General features: G+C 33.7%; 3 protein-coding genes and 1 non-coding gene across 5 annotated transcripts; 1 reads left to right on the top strand and 3 right to left on the bottom strand.

Moving 5' to 3' along the window:
• Positions 1 to 1730: 1730 nt before the first annotated feature.
• LOC114179509 (acyl-CoA-binding domain-containing protein 4) lies at positions 1731 to 7899 on the bottom strand. Its single transcript, XM_028065868.1, has 16 exons — positions 7551 to 7899; positions 7368 to 7446; positions 7067 to 7210; positions 6821 to 6898; positions 6601 to 6705; positions 5854 to 5920; positions 5704 to 5765; positions 5180 to 5319; positions 4930 to 5056; positions 4711 to 4825; positions 4106 to 4194; positions 3605 to 3688; positions 3186 to 3527; positions 2331 to 2831; positions 2187 to 2246; positions 1731 to 2052 (listed from the first exon to the last, which is right to left on the bottom strand). The coding sequence occupies exons 1-16, from the start codon at positions 7586 to 7588 to the stop codon at positions 1966 to 1968; spliced, it is 2118 nt and encodes a 705-aa protein (XP_027921669.1). The 5' UTR covers positions 7589 to 7899; the 3' UTR covers positions 1731 to 1965.
• Positions 7900 to 9240: 1341 nt separating this feature from the next.
• Positions 9241 to 12789, top strand: LOC114177327 (pentatricopeptide repeat-containing protein At4g22760). Of its 2 annotated transcripts, none has more exons than XM_028062619.1 (3): positions 9241 to 11261; positions 11884 to 12019; positions 12110 to 12789. In XM_028062619.1, the coding sequence occupies exon 1, from the start codon at positions 9476 to 9478 to the stop codon at positions 11213 to 11215; it is 1740 nt and encodes a 579-aa protein (XP_027918420.1). In that variant the 5' UTR covers positions 9241 to 9475; the 3' UTR covers positions 11216 to 11261; positions 11884 to 12019; positions 12110 to 12789. The 2 variants fall into 2 exon arrangements, with proteins under 2 accessions (XP_027918420.1, XP_027918419.1); XM_028062618.1 differs by having other exon boundaries at positions 11841 to 12019.
• An 863-nt stretch (positions 12790 to 13652) lies between these two features.
• Positions 13653 to 19722, bottom strand: LOC114178857 (probable serine/threonine-protein phosphatase 2A regulatory subunit B'' subunit TON2). The gene is made up of 12 exons (XM_028064980.1): positions 19353 to 19722; positions 19116 to 19207; positions 18566 to 18628; positions 18374 to 18472; positions 17835 to 17993; positions 17575 to 17646; positions 16974 to 17106; positions 15593 to 15657; positions 15342 to 15417; positions 15110 to 15211; positions 14615 to 14807; positions 13653 to 14166 (listed from the first exon to the last, which is right to left on the bottom strand). The coding sequence occupies exons 1-12, from the start codon at positions 19489 to 19491 to the stop codon at positions 13929 to 13931; spliced, it is 1431 nt and encodes a 476-aa protein (XP_027920781.1). The 5' UTR covers positions 19492 to 19722; the 3' UTR covers positions 13653 to 13928.
• Positions 14297 to 14414, bottom strand: LOC114179991. Its single transcript, XR_003603571.1, has one exon. It is a non-coding gene; the product is annotated as a small nucleolar RNA snoR104 (small nucleolar RNA).
• Positions 19723 to 19968: the final 246 nt, after the last annotated feature.

Here is a 19968-nt window from a genome sequence, read left to right as displayed (position 1 = left end):
GATATTAATTATTATTGTGCATATTTTTAAAAGTCGCATTTTTATATTATTATCATAATTATGCAACATTATTAGTAAATTAAGAAAAAAATAAAGAAATGAATGGAAGACATAATAGTAATCTTTCTCAAATCATCCTTAAATCACTCTCAAATCATCTCACACAAGGAGAGATGCTAAGATAAGGGAATCCACATATTCATTCATTTTCCTCCTTCTGAAATCTCTAATAATGAACATGTTACTCACCCTCAAATCATGTCTCTATAATCTCTCTAAATAATAAATTCTTTCAAGTGAATAAATCATAAATATTTCTTTGTAACTTGACTGAGAGGAGAATAAAAATTTCAATCTTAATTTATATTATTTTTCGAGTAATGTTACATTGATTTTTGAACTTTTAACTCAGTACAAAAGACAATACATTCTTTTTAATTTTTTCACACTTATATAAAGATTTACAAAGAAAGATATGTAAATAATATATATATATATATATATATCTAAAAACATATAACATAATAAAATATTTATTTTTATTCTAATATAATAAATACTTAAAATATATAAACAAAAATTAATTTTAAAAATATATTTAATTAATTAATTTAATTAAAAAATTATTTATTGATTCATCAAATCATTCACAAATTTTAATAAATTTTTCATTATTTCTCAAAATCTTTCTCTTATTCTAAATAACTTCACTTTCATTTTTTTTTCTCAAATCCACGCCCACACATCCATTCAATTCCAACAAATTACATAAATTTTACGAAAAATATATATTATCCCACTAAAAATAGTGAACATTGTCATTGATAAGGTTCCAACTATTATGATTGATGGATTTTGTGACATTGCCTTTAGAAATGACTAAAACGTTAAAAAAAACAAATAAATTTACCCATTAATATTTGTTTAAATCTATAAAAAAAAATACATCAGCAATTAAAATTTCCCAATCTTTAAGCTTCTGTTTTCATGCATCAATGGTTAACTGGGTTTTTCATATATATTTTTTAATGTTGTATTACGCTAACATAACACTTAAGATTATATATAAATCACCAAAATTTGTTAAACCTACTACAATGAAATGAAAATCCGCACTGTAATTTGGATAAAGAAGTTGGTTGTGTGATCCTTTAGATTTTCTGATCATGTGAAAAAGTCTTACCAGGGTAAGGGTACAAGTGGTCCACATTAGATTGGTTTGGTCTAGTTTAAAATGGTAAATTATATTTGATTTAAAAATTTGAAGAAAAATAAAAAAAGTAGTGTTTCTATTTTATAGTCACTATCTTACAGACTACAATAAAAAAGTAGTAGGGTAGGACTTCCCAACCAAAATCCTTCTTATACGGAACCCAAACAATGACTTGACACTGACATCCACGCGCTGCTAACGTGCGCATCCTCTCTGTCCTTTCTCTTTCTCTCTCACTGCACCTCTCTTCTATCTCATGCAATTAATTTCATATTTATAATATATATAAATAAATAAGTGTACGTATATATTAAGTAAATCAAAAATTGAGTAAATCTTTGGCCACCATTAGTTTCTTCATTTTAGTTTCCTACACAGCCAATAACTGCCTCATAAATCAAACTTTCTACTATTAATGTATCCTATGAATTTATCTTAAATGAGTATTTTTCTTAGAAAACCAGGAACATGCAAACGGCTTAAGAGAAATTAAAGCTCAAATTGTTTACACAGGAAGTTGTCGCTACTGGAATGAAAATATTGTTAGTGTTAGAAACGAAATCACGTTATTAAATAAGATTTACACCAAACTTGAACTTCATCCAAGGAATTATTTACCTCAAATATAGATAGAATTATTAACTTATATTTACTGCAAAAAACAGCACTTGTGGTGTGATTCACTGGATCGAATATATGTACACATGAAGTTTTAAAGTGGAATGAGCTACTTCGAACATTATTCATTCATATCACTGGACATGAAACGGTTTCCTGGGTGTGGTAGATGCTCGATTTTCCATTGTTTGCAATCTCTGTTTGAGATGAAAAACTTCATACTGTACAACACGCAACAAAGATAGGAGAAGTTCGGTTAAAACATTGTAGCAACATGAACCCGATACAGATGAATGGAAACATTAATTGGAAACAAAAAAGGCCATATCTTAAACTAATCGATCCAAAGATGTACCTGTAGTTGAAATGCCCTTGCTCTTTCTCCTGCAATGACTCCTCTTGTAGAATGCAGCTCCTACAGCAAATTTTAATCAATCAATAATAATAATAAACATATATGCAGAAGCTCCAATCAAATGAGGTGTCATGCATGTACTACCTTCTGAGTATCATCTAAAACAGCCTTAAGGAAGGCCACATCATGCTCAAGTCGTACGTTGTCAGAATGTACAATGTTTGATAGGTTGTTGGCCTCTTCCTGGGCCAACTCTAGACTGGCCAGCTTCTCTCTCATCATTTCCATCTCCTTTTGTGCATCTGCCATTTTCCTCTCCATTTCCTGCTTACTTTTAAGAACAGAGGTCAAGCTTTTCTCTGCAGCTTCTTTGCTTGCCAGGGAAGCTGCAAGTTGTCCCTCCAGAATTCCATTTTTCCTTATCAGGGAAGCCACTTTACTTTCATAGTAATGATAGACATTTGATGCTGATTTATTGTTTTCAGAAAATGACAAATTATCACTTTCTGGCATGTCATTTTCAAATACTAGGTTTTGTTGGTTTGAAATCCCGGATAACATGGCCTGTTCCTCTATATTGCTCTTGGTTCCACCAGTGTTCATCTGTTTGCCATGGTCATTTTCGTTTGTTCTGTGATCACCAGCCTGAAATGTGTCAAAATAAAAACACCGTGTTCGATCTTTTCTTGTCAGAGACATTAGCACAAGGATAGGAATAGGAATTATTGCTAAAATTAGCATGTGTTGAGATCTTTTAACATTAGAATATCTGGTTTTGACAATGGACTCTCAAATTATAAAATAACATCTGTATTATTTGTATTACACAATCTGCATACCAAATACATGATATAAACAAATCTCATTTACATTTATATTATTTGTATGCATGTTGAAACAAGATGCATAAAGCTCTTTAGATGTTTCAGATAAAATGCCCAAGGTGCCAAGACTTTATATATAAGAGAACACAAGGCTAATGAAAGAAAAATTTTTTACCCGAGGGAAAGAACTTCCATCAGAGTTCTTGTCCATCTTGAGATCAGTATTGTATTCTTCATCATGATCAAATTGTTTACGGAGGGAGGTGTTGGTGGGGGGGAAATTTGGGTCAGCAACCAAGGATTCTGACAGAGATCTCCTGCCAGAACCATGTTCAATTGCAGAAGCTAGATTTTGTCTAGCAACTGAGTCAACTAAATGCTGGGAACAATCTTTAAGTTGGGAGGCAAATCTAGCAGATGATGAATGCTTTTCAAGTAATACAGAGGCTGAACATTTACTGGGAGCTGATTGTCTCCCTACTACTGATTCGTTCTTTTCCATTATCAACACTTCCACCTGTTAAGTCAAGAAGAAAAAATGTTAAATTCAAATGAGAATAAACTCAAATATTAACTTCATATCTTCTGTCAAACCTGATTTGATGGCTCCTTTTTGGATCCCCCAAATGCAACAAGAAAATCCTTTTCCTTGTGCTGCACAAGTACCATGCTGAAACCCTGGTAATTCAACATAGATCTGTTCAATTTATCAAGAAGAAAGGATGGCCATGCATATCAAATATAAGACATCAGAAATAATAATTATAAGAATGAATTGATTGGCTTGAACAATGAATGAGAATATCATATTTGATAGATATCTAATTCACAGTTAACCACTTCGCAACAGCGTGGTGGTCTATCTAACTGATTCTATGAAGAAAATATCACCATATCAAAGTTAACCAAGAAACGAAAAATCTATTGACTAAAACTCATTTGAATGCCCATGGACCTTTGGCAATGGAATCAGCATATCATAATCACTTAATTAGCCATTATTCATTTAATATAAGCTTTTAATTAAATAATAAAAGAAATGGAAGTTGAAAAAAGTGAGGCCAGTATGTGACAGCAGATGAATGAGAGCCATACCTTGTTTGTAGAGATAGAAGATGGAGGAGAAGTGATCGCCACAGACCATTCATTTTTTACAATATCAAATATTACAGTCTCTCCATGTCCTGCAATGTGAAAAAAAAGGAATATTGAGAAAAAGATAACAGAATAAGGCAAGTATTTAGATTGTGAAATAATGTACAGGACGCAGTAAAACGCATAAAGAAGGCAATACTAAATATAATCAAAACTACTTTAACAATATTTGCTTATATTACATATAACTTCAGCTAGGCCGCTTGAGCCAAGGGTAAAATCTTGCAATGCTTCCTTTCTAGTCAGAATTCCCAACACAATCAGATTTTTCCAGATACCCCTAATACATCAAAACTCACTGCCCCATGGATAAAGAAAAACCGTTTCTATAAAAATATTGATTTTTCCAGTTAAATAGCCCAACAAGCTTGAAGAATAAAGTGAAATGCTGACAGTTTACACAACCAACAGAAATGACACCAGACAAAACACTTCAGGCCAATGTATAAATTATTACTCCACAGTTATAAGATAGCAGAAGTTCAAAAGACACAAAGAATAGTAGGTTTAATGTCATGAACAAATGCTTCCATTGCAAAACATACTTTTTTTCCTGCTTCCACCCCCTGTAATAAACCATTTAGTACCACATAGGACACCACAACAACCAGCTCTTGGTGATGGATGAAAACCTCGTATCTTTACTCGTGACCATGCCATCTGAAGAAATATATACTTTTATCAGGTTAAATGGTCGATGAAGTCATCCGCATGGTATTTCAGTATAGAATATAGACACATATGGACCTACAGAACTTACTCACCGTTTCGAAGTCAAGTGAATATAAATCATTTAAGGTCCTGGACTTTGATGATCCTCCAAATATATAAAGAATTTTATCATCATAAAGAGCAGCTACATGGTTGAATCTAGGAGAAGGTGCTGTTCCCCTACAATTGATATAATTGCAAAGCAACATAACATCAGAGTATTGGGTGATTATTATGCCTACATAAACACAACTAAGTCCAACTTTTTTCTTTCCAAAGTTTCTTTTTCTTTCAATCACTTACGTGTAGTGAAGTGGAAGCCATGTAAAGGACTTGAGATCGAACATGTGCAGATCATTCAGTTTCCTCCTTTTTGCATCCTCACCACCAAACAATATTAAAACAGTGCCCGCTCTAACAACACTATGACCACTGCGAGCAACCTACCAAGAACAAACTCGAAGTGTTAGAGTCCATATATAGATTTTAATTCAAGGAAAAGGATGATACATTAGTTATAGTAAATGTGCAATTACAGGTTGTTACAGTAACTAAACAGCATTCAAATGCAACATGACATGAGAATTACATGCTTGTTGAGTGCGAAAAATATCAATTTAATTGCAAAACAAAGCTTTTCCATTCACTGGGAAGTAATCAATCATAATTTATGATCTGGTTCATTTTTTTTACGTTCTAATCATCAAGATTTAATAATATGATGGAGCAAAATATGTATCATAACATCACAGTTACTAGCATTTGGTTCAATATATCAATAAAGACAATGCCCAAGAGCAATTTATATCAGAAACGGATATCCCTACTGGTATGTCTCCTTTCGCCTCCATCAGTGACCAGCATTCTGTCTCTGTATCAAATGCCCATACTAAACAAATACAAAAAATTACAATCAGAATAATTTCACAACATTAGACAGAAAAGAGCCGTTACAGGTAGATAGCGTGAAAGTGAACCTGAAATTCTGTCACTTCCCGGGTCTGTTTTCCCTCCAATTAAAAGTGCCTTTTTCCCCCAGGATACCTTGTCAGTTTATCAAGTGTAAGAGACTCAAAAACAGACACAAATCATATCAATTATTACTATAACTTATATAATTGATACAAAGCTCAAGCATAAGAGTACGTTGAAGTAGTCAACTAGCTATGGTACTTCTCTTGTTCCTCACATCAAGCTTCTACTTATTACCGTGAAACATATTCTTGGTGGATTTTCCTTTAGTTTTTAAAATTGGAAAATGCTGTCTTTTCCATTCTAAAATTTTCTCTCAAACCTCTCTTTCTATGAACATCGTATGTTGGAGGGCCCAGACTTTCTATATAATATATAATTAATAATTCCTCCACTTGCTTCATCAGACCAAGGGGTCATGCAACGAGATATGATTGATTATCATTATTAAGTAGAACATTCATTTGTTGCAGACAGGACTTGCTGACTGTCGCAACCGGAATCGCGACGGGAGGGCGAACCAAAAAAAGAAAACGGGTTTAAAAAAGATTTGGGAGTCACCACCGACGAAATTGGGTGTTGACACTGACGAATAGTGTGTATATGGACACTCATTGGGCCCCTTATTTGCTTTTTCAACTTGTTTGAGAAATTCAATTTTATGACCTTTACATGCATTGAGACATGTTATCCCATGTTTTGCACAATGAAGCAATGTCGATAAGAATATCTTGCTAATAGGACATAAGTACCAAACTATGGCCCTTGCATGCTGGAATCTTCAGTGGCAGACTGCTTGGTGATAAGTAAAGCTTTGACGATGCCTTGGTCCATGAAAATCTATCAAAATTCAGCACCTGAAAATAAAAATGTATAGCACCTAGTTGAGATGACCAACAAACAAGCTAGTAAAAGTAGTAAATAATGTTCATGTTTCTGCTCACAATCTCAGTAACAATCTCCCACTTATACCTGTACATCATCCAATAAGCCTGTCCCAGATTCACCGCCTACCACCACCATCTTATTCCCAATGACTGCTGCTGCATGCTGCACATTTGAAACAAATCATGAATGTATTACAATATCATTTGTTGATACTCATTTTACCATTGTTTAGTCTATAGGAGCCAAATCCCTGTATACTAGTACTAATGGAAAAATAAAACTTGCAGTCCAGAAAAAGATGAGAAGCAAAAGAATGATAAGATTACAGACATTGGATCTAGGAGTGGGCTTTTCCCCAGCAATAGATAGCACCATCCAGTTCTCTGAGCTACCTGATGCACAACTACTTATCTCAGCTGAAGGCAGACAATCAACTTCATCAGAATGGCCACTGGACCCTGCATCTCCTTCTCCCTGAAACAACCTTAAAACTTAGGCAACATCCCACAATCCAAACTCATAATTTGAGTGGAGATGAAAATATGTTGGAAACCCCACCCACATTGACTATGACAAAAATATCCAGTATATAACTGAAATTGAGTTAGCTGAAAAAAAAAAAAAATCTTACATTGGAGTTTCCATTTCTTTTGGGTTGCCTGACTGGAGTTCTGGTTCCCGGGTTGGCCTCAGAAAGCTGCACCTTTAATCTGACACAACACAAATGTCACACTATTACATCACACAAACACACTCTAAAATTGCAACTCAGGTTACCAAATCAAGTGATTGAAGAAAGAAACGGTTGATATACCTGCCAAGTTTCATACGACGACGAGAGAAGCCAAACATGTTGATAAAAGGAAGGAAGAAGAAGAAAAGGTGCAGCAGAGAAGAATGAAGATTGAATGAGTGAGCAAGTAACCCTAAAAAGGCAGAAAGGGAAGACACATTATTTGATATCAGTCTCTGGAAGAGTTTCTTTGCTTTGGTTTGGGGTGTCTGTGCCCAGAAAAAAGTGAGTAATAATAGTAATCAGATTCACAATAATGAGAGAAAAAGGGGAAAAAAGAAAAAGGTAAGAAGATAGTGAGTGCAGTTTTTTTATAATAGATTGTGGTGTGGTTAGGAAGAAGAGAGAAGAAAAGATGATGGAGTGCAGACAGAACATAGCATTGATGACAATAAGAGACAGAGACAGAGGATGCGCACGTTAGCATGCTAAATAGTGCAGTGTCAGTGTGAGGCCCGCAAAAGAGGGATTTGGCTGGCTACGTTGCTGCTTTATTAATTATTAATTATGCATGCATATGCTTTTACAACTTACCGTTGAGACCGCAAAAATAAAACTATTTAATCCAAGAAAAATAAATAAAAGTAAAAGTATACTAAAGTTCTTTAATTTTTACTCCAATTTTATTCTTCCAAATAAAAGTTATTGCTTTCATAGTTTATGTTGCTCGAATTCTCTTCTCTGAAAATAATAATATGTAATTATTCTAACTTTTTAGGTTCATTTTATTTTTAGTATAATAAAAAATTATAATTTTAAAATAAAAAATTTAAATTTCATTATTTAGTTTAAGGTTTTTTAATATTTAAAATAACTAAACACTTGTTTAATTGTAAGATGTGTTTGTTTAAAAAAATATACAAATTATATAAAAATTGTGAATTTTATAGAATATGGGGTATAAAAAAATAGAAAGAATAAGTACTTTACACTTGTAATTTAGTTCACAAAAGGAGTAAATAGAATTGACTTTGAGTTAGTAATATTTGTCTCTTTGTTGAATATGTAATTTTATCTTGTATTTTTTTTATATGTTATATTCTTTATTTTACTTTTTATTTCTAGCATCCTAAAATATTACCTATAAAAATCGAAAGTATTTTTAACTTATAACTATAATCATAATTTTCAAATAAATTTATAATTGTACATTCTTTTATGCAAATTATTATATAACTTTAGGATTATAAAAATATTGTTCTTATATATATATATATATATATATATATATATAATTGTCATAATTTTAACACAAATATTAGACTTATTTTTTATTAAATTTATTATAATTTTTTTAATTATATTTTACTTTTATTACCATAAAAAATTTAAAACACATGTTTCCACTATATAATAAATTTAATAATTTTTATGACAATTATCTTAAAAAAACATAACAAGGATGATTTATAATTTATTCATGATATTCACGATAGATAATATTATTAAATCTTTTAATAATATTTCTAGGGTTTGTATTTTTCTCTTAAAAGTTAACAATGTTAGGTTAATAAGTTACTAATTTTATATGAGAAAGCATAGACTATATCACAAGTCAGTGTTTGTGTTTTCGGACCCACCACATATGCAGTAAAGGACAAAACCACATTAATGTTTTCAATTGTATTTGTTTGTAAGACTGAATCACTAACACCTGTTCCTAAAACTGAAAATAGCTGACACATCATGGGAAAATGAAGAAAACTGATCACAAAAGATAAAGAACATGAAAATGGAAGAGAAATAAATTAAGAAAAAATAAAATAAAATGTTATGAAAGTTTTGTAATTTGATTGATCCAATCAAAGATAAGAAAGAAATAAAAAAAATATGCAATTAAATTTTGTAATTTAATTGAACATATTAATGTTGGCAACTGCCGTTAAGGTTTGTGCTTGTGCTGGGTGATTGATGTTTCTTCTTTGAAGCAATCCAAGAAAGCTTAAATGGTAGCTACCAAATTGGTAACCTTGATGAAACAATGTTCAACTGTGAAACAGGCAAAACAAATCCATGCCCACATATTGATCAATGGTTTTACTTTTCTTCAACCCCTTTTAATCCATCACATGCTTCTTTGGGATGTCACTAACTACAGAACTGTGGCACACTATGCCTACTCAATGCTTCACCATTTGCACAATCCAGATTCGTTCTCGTGGGGTTGTGTGATTCGGTTCCTCTCTCAAAAGGGTCTATTTACTGAAGCTGTTTCTCTATATGTTGAAATGTCCAGGATGAGATTGTATCCAACTTCACATGCTATCTCCTCCGCACTCAAGTCATGTGCTAGGATTCAGAACGTGTTGGGAGGTGTATCAATTCATGGACAAGTTCATGTGTTTGGATTTGATACTTGTGTTTATGTACAAACGGCCCTTCTTGATTTGTACTCGAAAATGGGTGATATGAGGACTGCTCGACACGTGTTTGATGAAATGGCTGAGCGAAGTGTGGTTTCTTGGAATTCTTTGCTATCTGGGTATCTAAAAGCAGGTAACTTGGATGAGGCCCAAGATTTTTTTGGTCAGATTCCCAATAAAGATGTTATATCTTGGAACTCTATGGTATCTGGATATGCCAAAGCAGGAAATATGGATCAGGCGTGTACTTTGTTTCAACTAATGCCAGAGAGAAATCTGACCTCTTGGAATGCAATGATCACTGGTTTCATTGATTGTGGAAGCATAGTGTCAGCAAGAGAACTTTTTGATTCAATGTCCAGGCGAAACTGTGTATCTTGGATAACAATGATTGCTGGATATTCGAAGGGTGGGGATGTTGATTCTGCTCGTAAGCTCTTTGACCAGATGGATCACAAAGATTTGCTCTCGTATAATGCTATGATAGCTTGTTGTGCTCAAAATAGCAAACCCAAGGAAGCCCTTGAACTATTTAATGATATGCTTAAACCCAATATCTACATACATCCTGATAAAATGACTTTTGCTAGTGTTATATCAGCTTGTTCTCAATTGGGGGATCTGGAACATTGGTCCTGGATTGAATCACGTATGAATGACTTTGGAATTGTTTTGGATGATCATTTGGCTACTGCTTTAATTGATCTGTATGCAAAGTGTGGAAGCATTGGAATGGCATACGAGCTATTCCATTCCCTGAGAAAGAGGGATTTGGTTGCATATTCTGCAATGATATACGGATGTGGAATAAATGGAAAGGCCTCTGATGCAATCAAGTTATTTGAACAGATGCTTGCTGAATGTATTATTCCTAATTTAGTCACCTACACTGGACTCCTAACTGCCTATAATCATGCTGGATTGGTTGAAAAAGGTTACCAGTGCTTTAACTCCATGAAGAACTACGGACTGGTGCCTTCCATTGATCATTATGGAATCATGGTTGATCTCTTAGGGAGGGCAGGATATTTGGATGAAGCATATAAGCTTATAACAAATATGCCAATGCAACCCAACGCTGGTGTTTGGGGAGCTCTGCTTCTTGCTTGCAGATTACACAATAATGTGGATCTTGGGGAAATAGCTGTTCAGCATTGCATTAAACTGGAGAGTGATACAACTGGTTATTGTTCTCTTCTTTCAAGCATATATGCTACTGTTGGAAAATGGGATGATTCCAAGAAGATGAGAACGGGTGTGGAAGCAAAGGAAATCATCAGGGTACCTGGATGTAGTTGGACAACCAACTTAACTTCTCCATGATTGGCAGTCTTTGAGGGATTGAATAACAATGAAGCAGTGACATGAGGTAACGAGGAACGTGATTTGTCTAGTGACTCAATTTCATAATTTATCCACTATGTTTGAGTAATTTGAAGCTCATGATCCATAGCCTTTCCTTAACCTTTTGCTCCCATTCCATTGCAAATCTAGAATGCTTTCGGTCTACACTTTAGAGCTGTGTTCCATCAAGCCTGCTTGTTTCTCTCATAAAATTTTTAGAGGTTTTGAGAGGAGTCACAAGAGGGCAAGGGCACAAGGGAACTTGATGGTTTGAGATGCACGTTGTTATTTGATGCCTAACTGCCCATGGATGGTGATGAATTTTAAGTTTTAGGGAAAATTTTTGCTTTCACCTCTCCTGTGGGATAAAACAGGATTGTGGTGTTTAGCTGTAGGCTATTTTAGATTCTTTATTGTATATAGAGAGACGTTGTTGAACATTTTTGTTTGTTGTGGTTTTTAAATTTATACTCTCGGGTTTCTTCTTCAGAAATATTTTGGTATTTATAATAATTGATTTTGGAATATAATATATTTTAAATTGTTTAAGAAGCACCCTTTAGCTTAGATTTAATATATTGCATTGTGTTGAATCCCCTTATAGGTCATTTTTTCTATAAGACAGTTTATGGATTTCTGGACTTTAGATTTGGATTTCTTTGGCCTTCATGTGAGACCCTTAATGTGGATTCAAACAATGGTACACTCTCAACATCATCAAAAACATGAAGAGGGGTCAATCAGTTACAGAGTTCAGAGATTGGCAAGTATCAGTTTCTGAGGGTATCATGTTCTGGCTTACCCCTTTCTAGGTTATACTTGCTTAAACAGATGATATTTTCTTAATTATCGACATTCCCCGTGTTTATACAGAAAGAATATGATCTTTTGCTGAATGCTGGTGATTTGGATGCAATGTGGGGGTGCTTGATAGAACTGTGTGATTGATGATTCTACTGCTGCAGAAAAGGTTTGGCATTTTCACATTCGTGTTTTGCTCCTCCATATTTCCAGAATTTATGGCATATTAAAACTAGATTTGCCTTATTAAAAGTATGATAAATATTTCAAATCTACCATAAAACATATCATATGGAATTTTTCTGCTGAGACAATCTTATTTGTTTCAGTGATGATTTAAATTTACTCAACCTTCAAAGATGCTGCCTATTTGCCTGTCTAAATTATTATTTTTTGTTGAATGGGTCATAAAAGTTTATTTTATTGTTGGCTGAGATTTTCAACTTGATAATCTCAAAGTTACACTAACACTCTTTATATGGATATTATTTAGCTTTACAGCAACCTAGTGCAAACTTGAATTTGTTTCTTATAGATAAATTTCGGAAACTTTTGCCACATTGCTTCTGTATGTACAGAACAAATAGGTCCTAAATGCCGACGGTTTTTTTCCTTCAAACTTTATGAAGTTTTGAGAAACGACATGGCTGATGTATACACAAATTCTTCTTTTACTCTTAACAGAAGAGTTTACCGAATCATGGCTAAACATTTGTATTATCTGCTTAAAGATAAAGAGGAAACAGCTTAATATTTGCACTGTCCAATTGTTAGCACGACTTGTAGAAACTGTCTTACCTTCATCTATTAATTGTATTCGCTAGGGTATCTATTTTACTTTACTCCCTTCAATAACATGAAAAGGATAAAAAGATCAGATACAGAGCAGCATACCCTGAATACATAAGAATTTCCCTTTTGTAACTTCAAATTCATCATATATAAAATGCGTTATTACCAATATATTGATTACACACTTTTAACACGCGGATCAAAATTTAATTATATTTTAAAAATGCAATAATTTACATGTGGTAAAGATTTCCAAACCTAAGCGCTCATTGTATGTAAAATGTTTTTTAAATTACTTCATAAATCTTTAATCTTTAAATCATTTAAAAATTAAATAATTTTTCATAACCAGGTTGTTGAGCTTCTGAAAACTGCTTTGAATTATTTGTCATATTTCTGTGAAAATGTTACAAAATATAAAATTTTCAAACAATTCATGAATTAGAACTTCAGTTTAATTATCTCCGTAATTGTAATTTAATATCTATTTGTGACGTAACGATCTAACAAAAATGGGGACAAAAACTCGATTAAATTGTTTATGAATTCAAATTCAAATTACAAACTTTTATAACGTTAATGCCTATTAAAAAATCTCAATATAACTTGTTTACAACTTTTCAACAAAGATTAATTTAATAAAACAAACAAAAAAAAAAGCCTATTCATGCTCCAATTGAATGCGCAATTGAAGGAAAAGAAAATTTACCCAATTAATTTTGATTTATCGCAATCACACTGATTTTTTTTCCCGTTGGGTGTGAAAATGTATAAAGTTTCAATTTATTGTAAGAAAAGAATCCTCTTAGAAGTATCAGACAACTTTTAGCATAGATAATAACAAAGCAATATCATTACTTTATCTCCAATCATCATAAGCATTTGGCAAAAGTTTAGGACCGAACTTTGAACCCATGGCTATACTACATACACACTAATTTATGATGTTTTTACAGTTAACATGTCCAGAAACACAACTAATTCAAGATTTAATAATTCAAACATATGAGCAGTGTTTTACATCTTGTGATTGTGAGGAATCCTAAGTTGAAATGTACCCGAGGCAGAAGTTTTATGTTAGCAAGTCCCCTGATCAGAATTATTCTTCTTCAGGTTCTTCTTCCTCCTGGAGAAGATTCTCTCTATTGTCATGAGCCCAGAAACCACGCACATCTATGAGCATGCTGGCTACAGTTCCACCCTGTTTGCAGGCCAGTAGGTCTGCCAATGTTATCTTGAGTGGATCAACTGGCTTAACCATATCCCAGATTTCATCCCTCACATCTTCAATACAAAGTTCATAGTTTCCACCCTCAATCCATTTATGGTGTACATCTCTGTTTTTTCACAAAAAAGGGCTAGTCAGTCAAAGTTTAAATAGCAACGTCAAATTATGAGTATTACATCCAATTGCCAGTTAAAGGACGCCAACGATCTCCGTGGGTTCCATCTTATAACTAATAACTAATGTGTGACTGTCTATTTGAGACTTGCAGCACTTGCTCAAGCACTGCAAGCAGGAAACAACAGCTCTTCTTTGTAGGAAGATTGTATCAGGCAACATCTGACCATCTAGATGCTCCCCTTCTATTCTTCCAATAATAGCATTAAATAATCATTACTTACTGGTTTAAAAGTTTGATAACTTATTGTGAAAGAAACTAGTATTATCACCATAAATGAAAATAAAAAAGCCCAAGAAATATAGTGAAGAAAACAAATACTAGCAAAAGATCGAGGAAAATACTTAATAAATACTAGTATACCAACGGAATGACAGTTTACCTGAAAAGGGAATGAATGTCAGCTGTAGTGAGGTAACCCCTCCCTTGAAGATCAAGGCAACGAAACAAGTATGTCAAGCCTTCTGGAGTGTCTTTGTTTTCTAAAGCCAGAACAAAGTCCAGGAAACTCTCAAAATCCATCTCTCGAGCATTCCCACCACCACTCTTTCCATGACGAATATGTTCATCATATACTACAAGAAGTGCATTGTTTTAGTTACTCATTTACAAATGAGTATCAAACTATCAATCACATACTCACGTTAAACATTGCTAAACTAAACTAAGATTATGTTCCAATTCAGCACTAAAAATTAGAAACACGAAAAATAGAGAACATATAAGGGCATCAACCATAACTATAATTATCAATAGGAAATTGGAGGAAACCAGCATATTGGAGTTCAGAATATGTAAATAGACGTCCGTACCAGTGGTGAATATGTACCAAAAATTACACCATATCTGAAAAGGGTATTGCCATAGTAAATTTTACCTCTCTCTATAAAAATATCAGTCAGAGTCCCATCGGCATAGTCTCGCAGCTCTTGCTTGCTTAATGTACCATTTGTATCTTTATCAAGAGCAAGAAACATGTCTGCATAAAAATTCAGGAAATAGTTTTAAACCTACTTATATTCATGATTTCAATTCATCATGACGGACAAGAATGGAGCAGAAGATTTGGGTAAATGAATCTCAATCCCATAACTATACAGAAAACCCACCACATATGCGTTGAGCAGAAGTCAAAGAGAACCAGTTTTCGGCTTGCTCTGTGTCTGTGACTTCTTCTTCACTTTCCTGAAATACACATTATAACAAAAAATAAGTATTCAAGCTTATGCAGAGTTAGAACAAAATACAGTTCACGGTTCCTAAAAAACAAAGCGAATTAATCATGTGAGGCAATGCTTTTAAACACCAGAAGGTCCCATGACAATATCAACCAGCAGAGAGAACATTTTAAACAACCTACCTGGTGAAGCTCCATGAGTTCCTGGAGACAGTTACTAAGCAACACTTTCTTGATGCAAGCTTTTCCTATACAAAAAAAAAAACGCCATATATAATACTAGGATAAAAATAATCTGCATTAGCTCAAATTCAAACAGAAAAAGTACTTGAGCACAAGCATTTAAAAGATAAATATGATTATGATATGACTAAATCAACATTTTATCGAGCCCTAACCTAACAACTTATTTACTGACCCTTACTACTTAACTTGAAAACCAAAACCACCAATGGGAACAGTTTTTCATTTCTACATCATACTATGAACAAGGTACGTTAATACGTTAATGCATCCCACCTTGTGCTCAAGGCCTTATTATATTAGTAGCCTTATTATATTAGTAGTAAATTATTTGCAACATAGTATCTAACTGAACATTCATGAAAGAAATTGAAAATTATATTTTAGGTGCTTGAAGGAACAGTAATTTTTAGTGGTATTCAAGAAACTAATTTGCAATGCACAAACTACCATTGTCGATGTAAAATTCAAGGTTGTCTCGTGAATAACAAATAAGCAATAGGCAACAGACAGGATGACAGCACCAATATTAGTTACTAACTAGATTCCACAATAAACCAGCCAACGGTAGTTCAAAGTGTTTTATGGTACAAAACTTTATAACACGGCAATCAACTTCAGTGGCAATTGAATTGGGTTAGAATCTAAGCATCAATTGCTTTTATTTGATAAAACCCAGTATAGAGACTGGGACATTCAGTGGGGACATATTTGGGAAGATTGTGTTTCATCAAGGTGTCATCTAGTCATCAGTAGTACCACACGTTGGATTCTGAAAATGGAAAAACTCAGATGGAGAATGGCAACAGATGCTGCTCCCTTGAGTGCTAAATATGACAAGCAAGGTGTTGATTAGATGCAGATTAGATACTCCTTGAATCTCAGAAACAATAGGTTTAAATATTGGGACTTTCTCCGTGTAAATGAGTTTAATGATTTATTGATAGCTTTATGGGGTCAACAGTCCACTTCAATGACAATTGCTAAACCGCATCCCGTATTTGGATAATCGATTACAGGATGAATATTGAAAATGATAGGATTGCAAGCTGTAACAATTTGCAAACTACAATGAAAACATTGAAGAAATCTACTTTATATATTCAGTACTCAAATTTCTGTCTTTTTCTCTTATTTAAAGAACATACTGAAAGCTGCTATATGAGTTATGCCCCTTTGGATTTGCCTCAATATATTTCTTTTTATTATTCTAAAATCTAAAAAGAATATCTTTTGTAAAAATACCAATATTCAAACAGAGGAAATACAACTACGAAGCAACATCTAAACTTAAAAACCAAAAGATATCAGCCATGCAAACCTCGTCTATGAGGATCACAAAAGAAGAAGAATTTGTGTGCAGCAATACGACAATACATCTGAACGAAGGCAGCCGGCATGTCACGTAACTGCGCCAAGTTGGGTATCAGACCTCGGATATAGGACTCCATTTCCTGAAGAGTAAAGTAAATAATAACAATAATAAATAATAATGAAGGTTAACATAATAAGAATGTTAGAAATTGTTCAAATAAAATTTATTTTCCAGCTTCATATTGAGCATACTAAATAAACCACTCCAGAGATTACAATTGTCAAAAACAAAATTTGGCCAAAAGAGGAGTTTGCTCACTGTATAAACATAAGGTTAGAACATACGAACCATATGCACACCAATAAAATAAAGGATATGTAATCATAACAAGGTGAAACATGTGATACCACTCCATAAGCATCGTTGACCAGTGAAATGCTTGCTATTTGAAGAAAAGCAAGCATATAAAATTATATCAAGGTAACTATTTCCTATAATAGAATACTAATGTACATGCGTACTGCAAAGTAAAAAGTGAATAAATGAAATAGTGACTTATGGTTCAATTTAAAATGATTGAAAGCCTAACAGCAATAAGAATTCATACATGTGGCTGAAGAAAACCATCAGAATCCTCATCAAGCTCACTCATGTCAATTCTTGCCTGTGTAAGTGAAACCTGCATAACCCATAACCAGTATTCAGTAGCTGCCACAAACATTAGATATATTCATCATGTTCAGGTACATGCAAACAACACCAAAAGTTTTAATGAAGAAACTATAATATAGCTGCATTTGTGCTGAAGTATTCAGAAGAGTTAAACAGCAATCCCACTGAAACATTTTACATTGGCAGGTGACATACCGTTCGCATCACATAAAGGTAAAAAGGTAGAATAGCAATTCTTCCCAGCTCATCTTTCTCAAACTTCATAAAGTTTGAAGGACTGAAAAACCGTCGGCATTTAGGACCTATTTGTTCTGTACATACAGAAGCAATGTGGCAAAAGTCTTCATAGTTCATCTATAAGAAACGAATTGAAGTCTGCATTAGGATTACTGTAAAAATGGCGTATAAAGCTAAAACATATCCATATAAACAACGTTAGAGTAACTTTGAGATTATCAAGGATAAAATCTTGGCTAAATTATAAATTAGGTGAATAAAAGCAACTTATATCACCCATTTAACAGGGAGAAAAATAATTTAGATAGGCAAATAGACATCCTTGAAAGTAGAACAAATTTAACTCATTACTGTGAAACATATACGATTGTGTCAGCAAAATTCCATTAAGAGTTTTGAGGTAGATTTAAAAGATTTATTATAAGGCAAATCTAGTTTAATATGCCGTAAAGTTGGGAAATATGGAGAAGCATAACACAAACGTGAAAATGCCAAACCTTTTCTGCACCAGTAGCATCATCAATCACACAATTCTCTCTTAAGCACACCCACATAGCATCCAAATCATCAGCATTCAGCAAAAGATCCGATTGTTTCTGAGCAACACACACTGGGAATGTCAACAATTAAGAAAACATCAACTGTTTAAGCAAGTATGACCAAGAAAGTGGTAAGACAGAACGTGATACCCTCAGAAACCGATACTTTGCCAATCTCTGGACTCTATGACTGATTGATCCATCTTCAGGTTTCTGAATGAAGATGAGAGCGTATCAATGTTTGGATCACACGAAGGGTGTCACATGAATGCCAAAGAAATCCAAATCTAAAGTTCAAAAATCCACAAACCATGCTATATAACCCGTAATAATAAACAAAGTGACCCATAAAGGGATACAATACAACACACAAGGGTGTGTTCTGTCTGTTCTAAACATCAGGGCACTAGTAAATGACAGTTATCTTATTGATTTGAACTCGTTCCATAACCTAGTCAATCTGCGTGTTGTTACTTTTGTGACTACAACAAACATATTCATACAGAAATACTGTGAGAGAAAATGCAAAGGCAACTGTAAAGGTGCCCATCCTAAAAAAAAATAAAACACAACGATGTCTTCATGAGTCCACCATCGGTAATAAAGTATATAAGAATGTAATAAGCGTAAGTGCAATCAATTCGTGCATAAAATATACAAGAAAAATGAATATGATGAAGCGATGCTTTGTTTCACGTGCCTTCTTGTAGAAACTTGGAATTGTACCAGCTTCGGCGCTTTTCTTCTGCTTTTCTTTAAAAATGTCGAGAAGAATTCTCTTCGTTTCGAGTTCTGCGAAAGGGGGAAAATGCATTGAGCAATCATTAGGGTTTGAAAAAAAAAACGGTACCCAATTAACGGATTCCTGATCATGACGACGCCGACACAACTCATCAACAATAACGAAATGTAACCACGAAATGGGGCGAAAGCTGACCCATCAAGGCTTCAGATCCGAGACCGGCGCCGGATCCGATGAAACGGCGAAGATTGCGGACCCACAGCATGGATGACGCCGGGGGGATTTTCCGATGAGGGGCGTCATGGGTTTCGCCGTCGCTGGAGCCGCTATACATGGCGAAGTGAAGTCGTAACTCGTAACTAACTAATTGGTTGGAGAAAGGATCCGAACGAAACTCAGTCAAGTTTGTTTTCTTTCAGCTTCAGCTTCAGCTTCTGAATTCACCATAACATAATCATCTCACTCACTCACTCACACACTCATCCACCGTTGGATCCTTTTACCACACCTCTTCCTCTTCTTTCAATCCCTAACCAAACTAATTTTTCAACTCTCTACTTTCATTTTCAGCTTAGGAGAAAATTACTCTACAATTACAAATTAAAAAATTTATACAGTTATAAATTTAAATTTCAGTTTTGCATTTTTTTAAGTATTTTATATGGACGATATGAATACAGGAATAATCATATGGAAATACAAAAATAGTTTTAACTAAAACAATCACATCACTGTAGTTACATTATTTTATCTTACTAATCAACAAGTATTTTATATTGTAAGCAATAGTATACAAATATAATTGTAAATA

Source organism: Vigna unguiculata, chromosome 3, assembly GCF_004118075.2.
Source record: "Vigna unguiculata cultivar IT97K-499-35 chromosome 3, ASM411807v1, whole genome shotgun sequence".
In the NCBI taxonomy this organism is placed as follows: domain Eukaryota; kingdom Viridiplantae; phylum Streptophyta; class Magnoliopsida; order Fabales; family Fabaceae; genus Vigna; species Vigna unguiculata.
The sequence above is the reverse complement of the archived record's forward strand: the minus strand, read 5'-3'. Positions and strand labels throughout refer to the sequence as shown.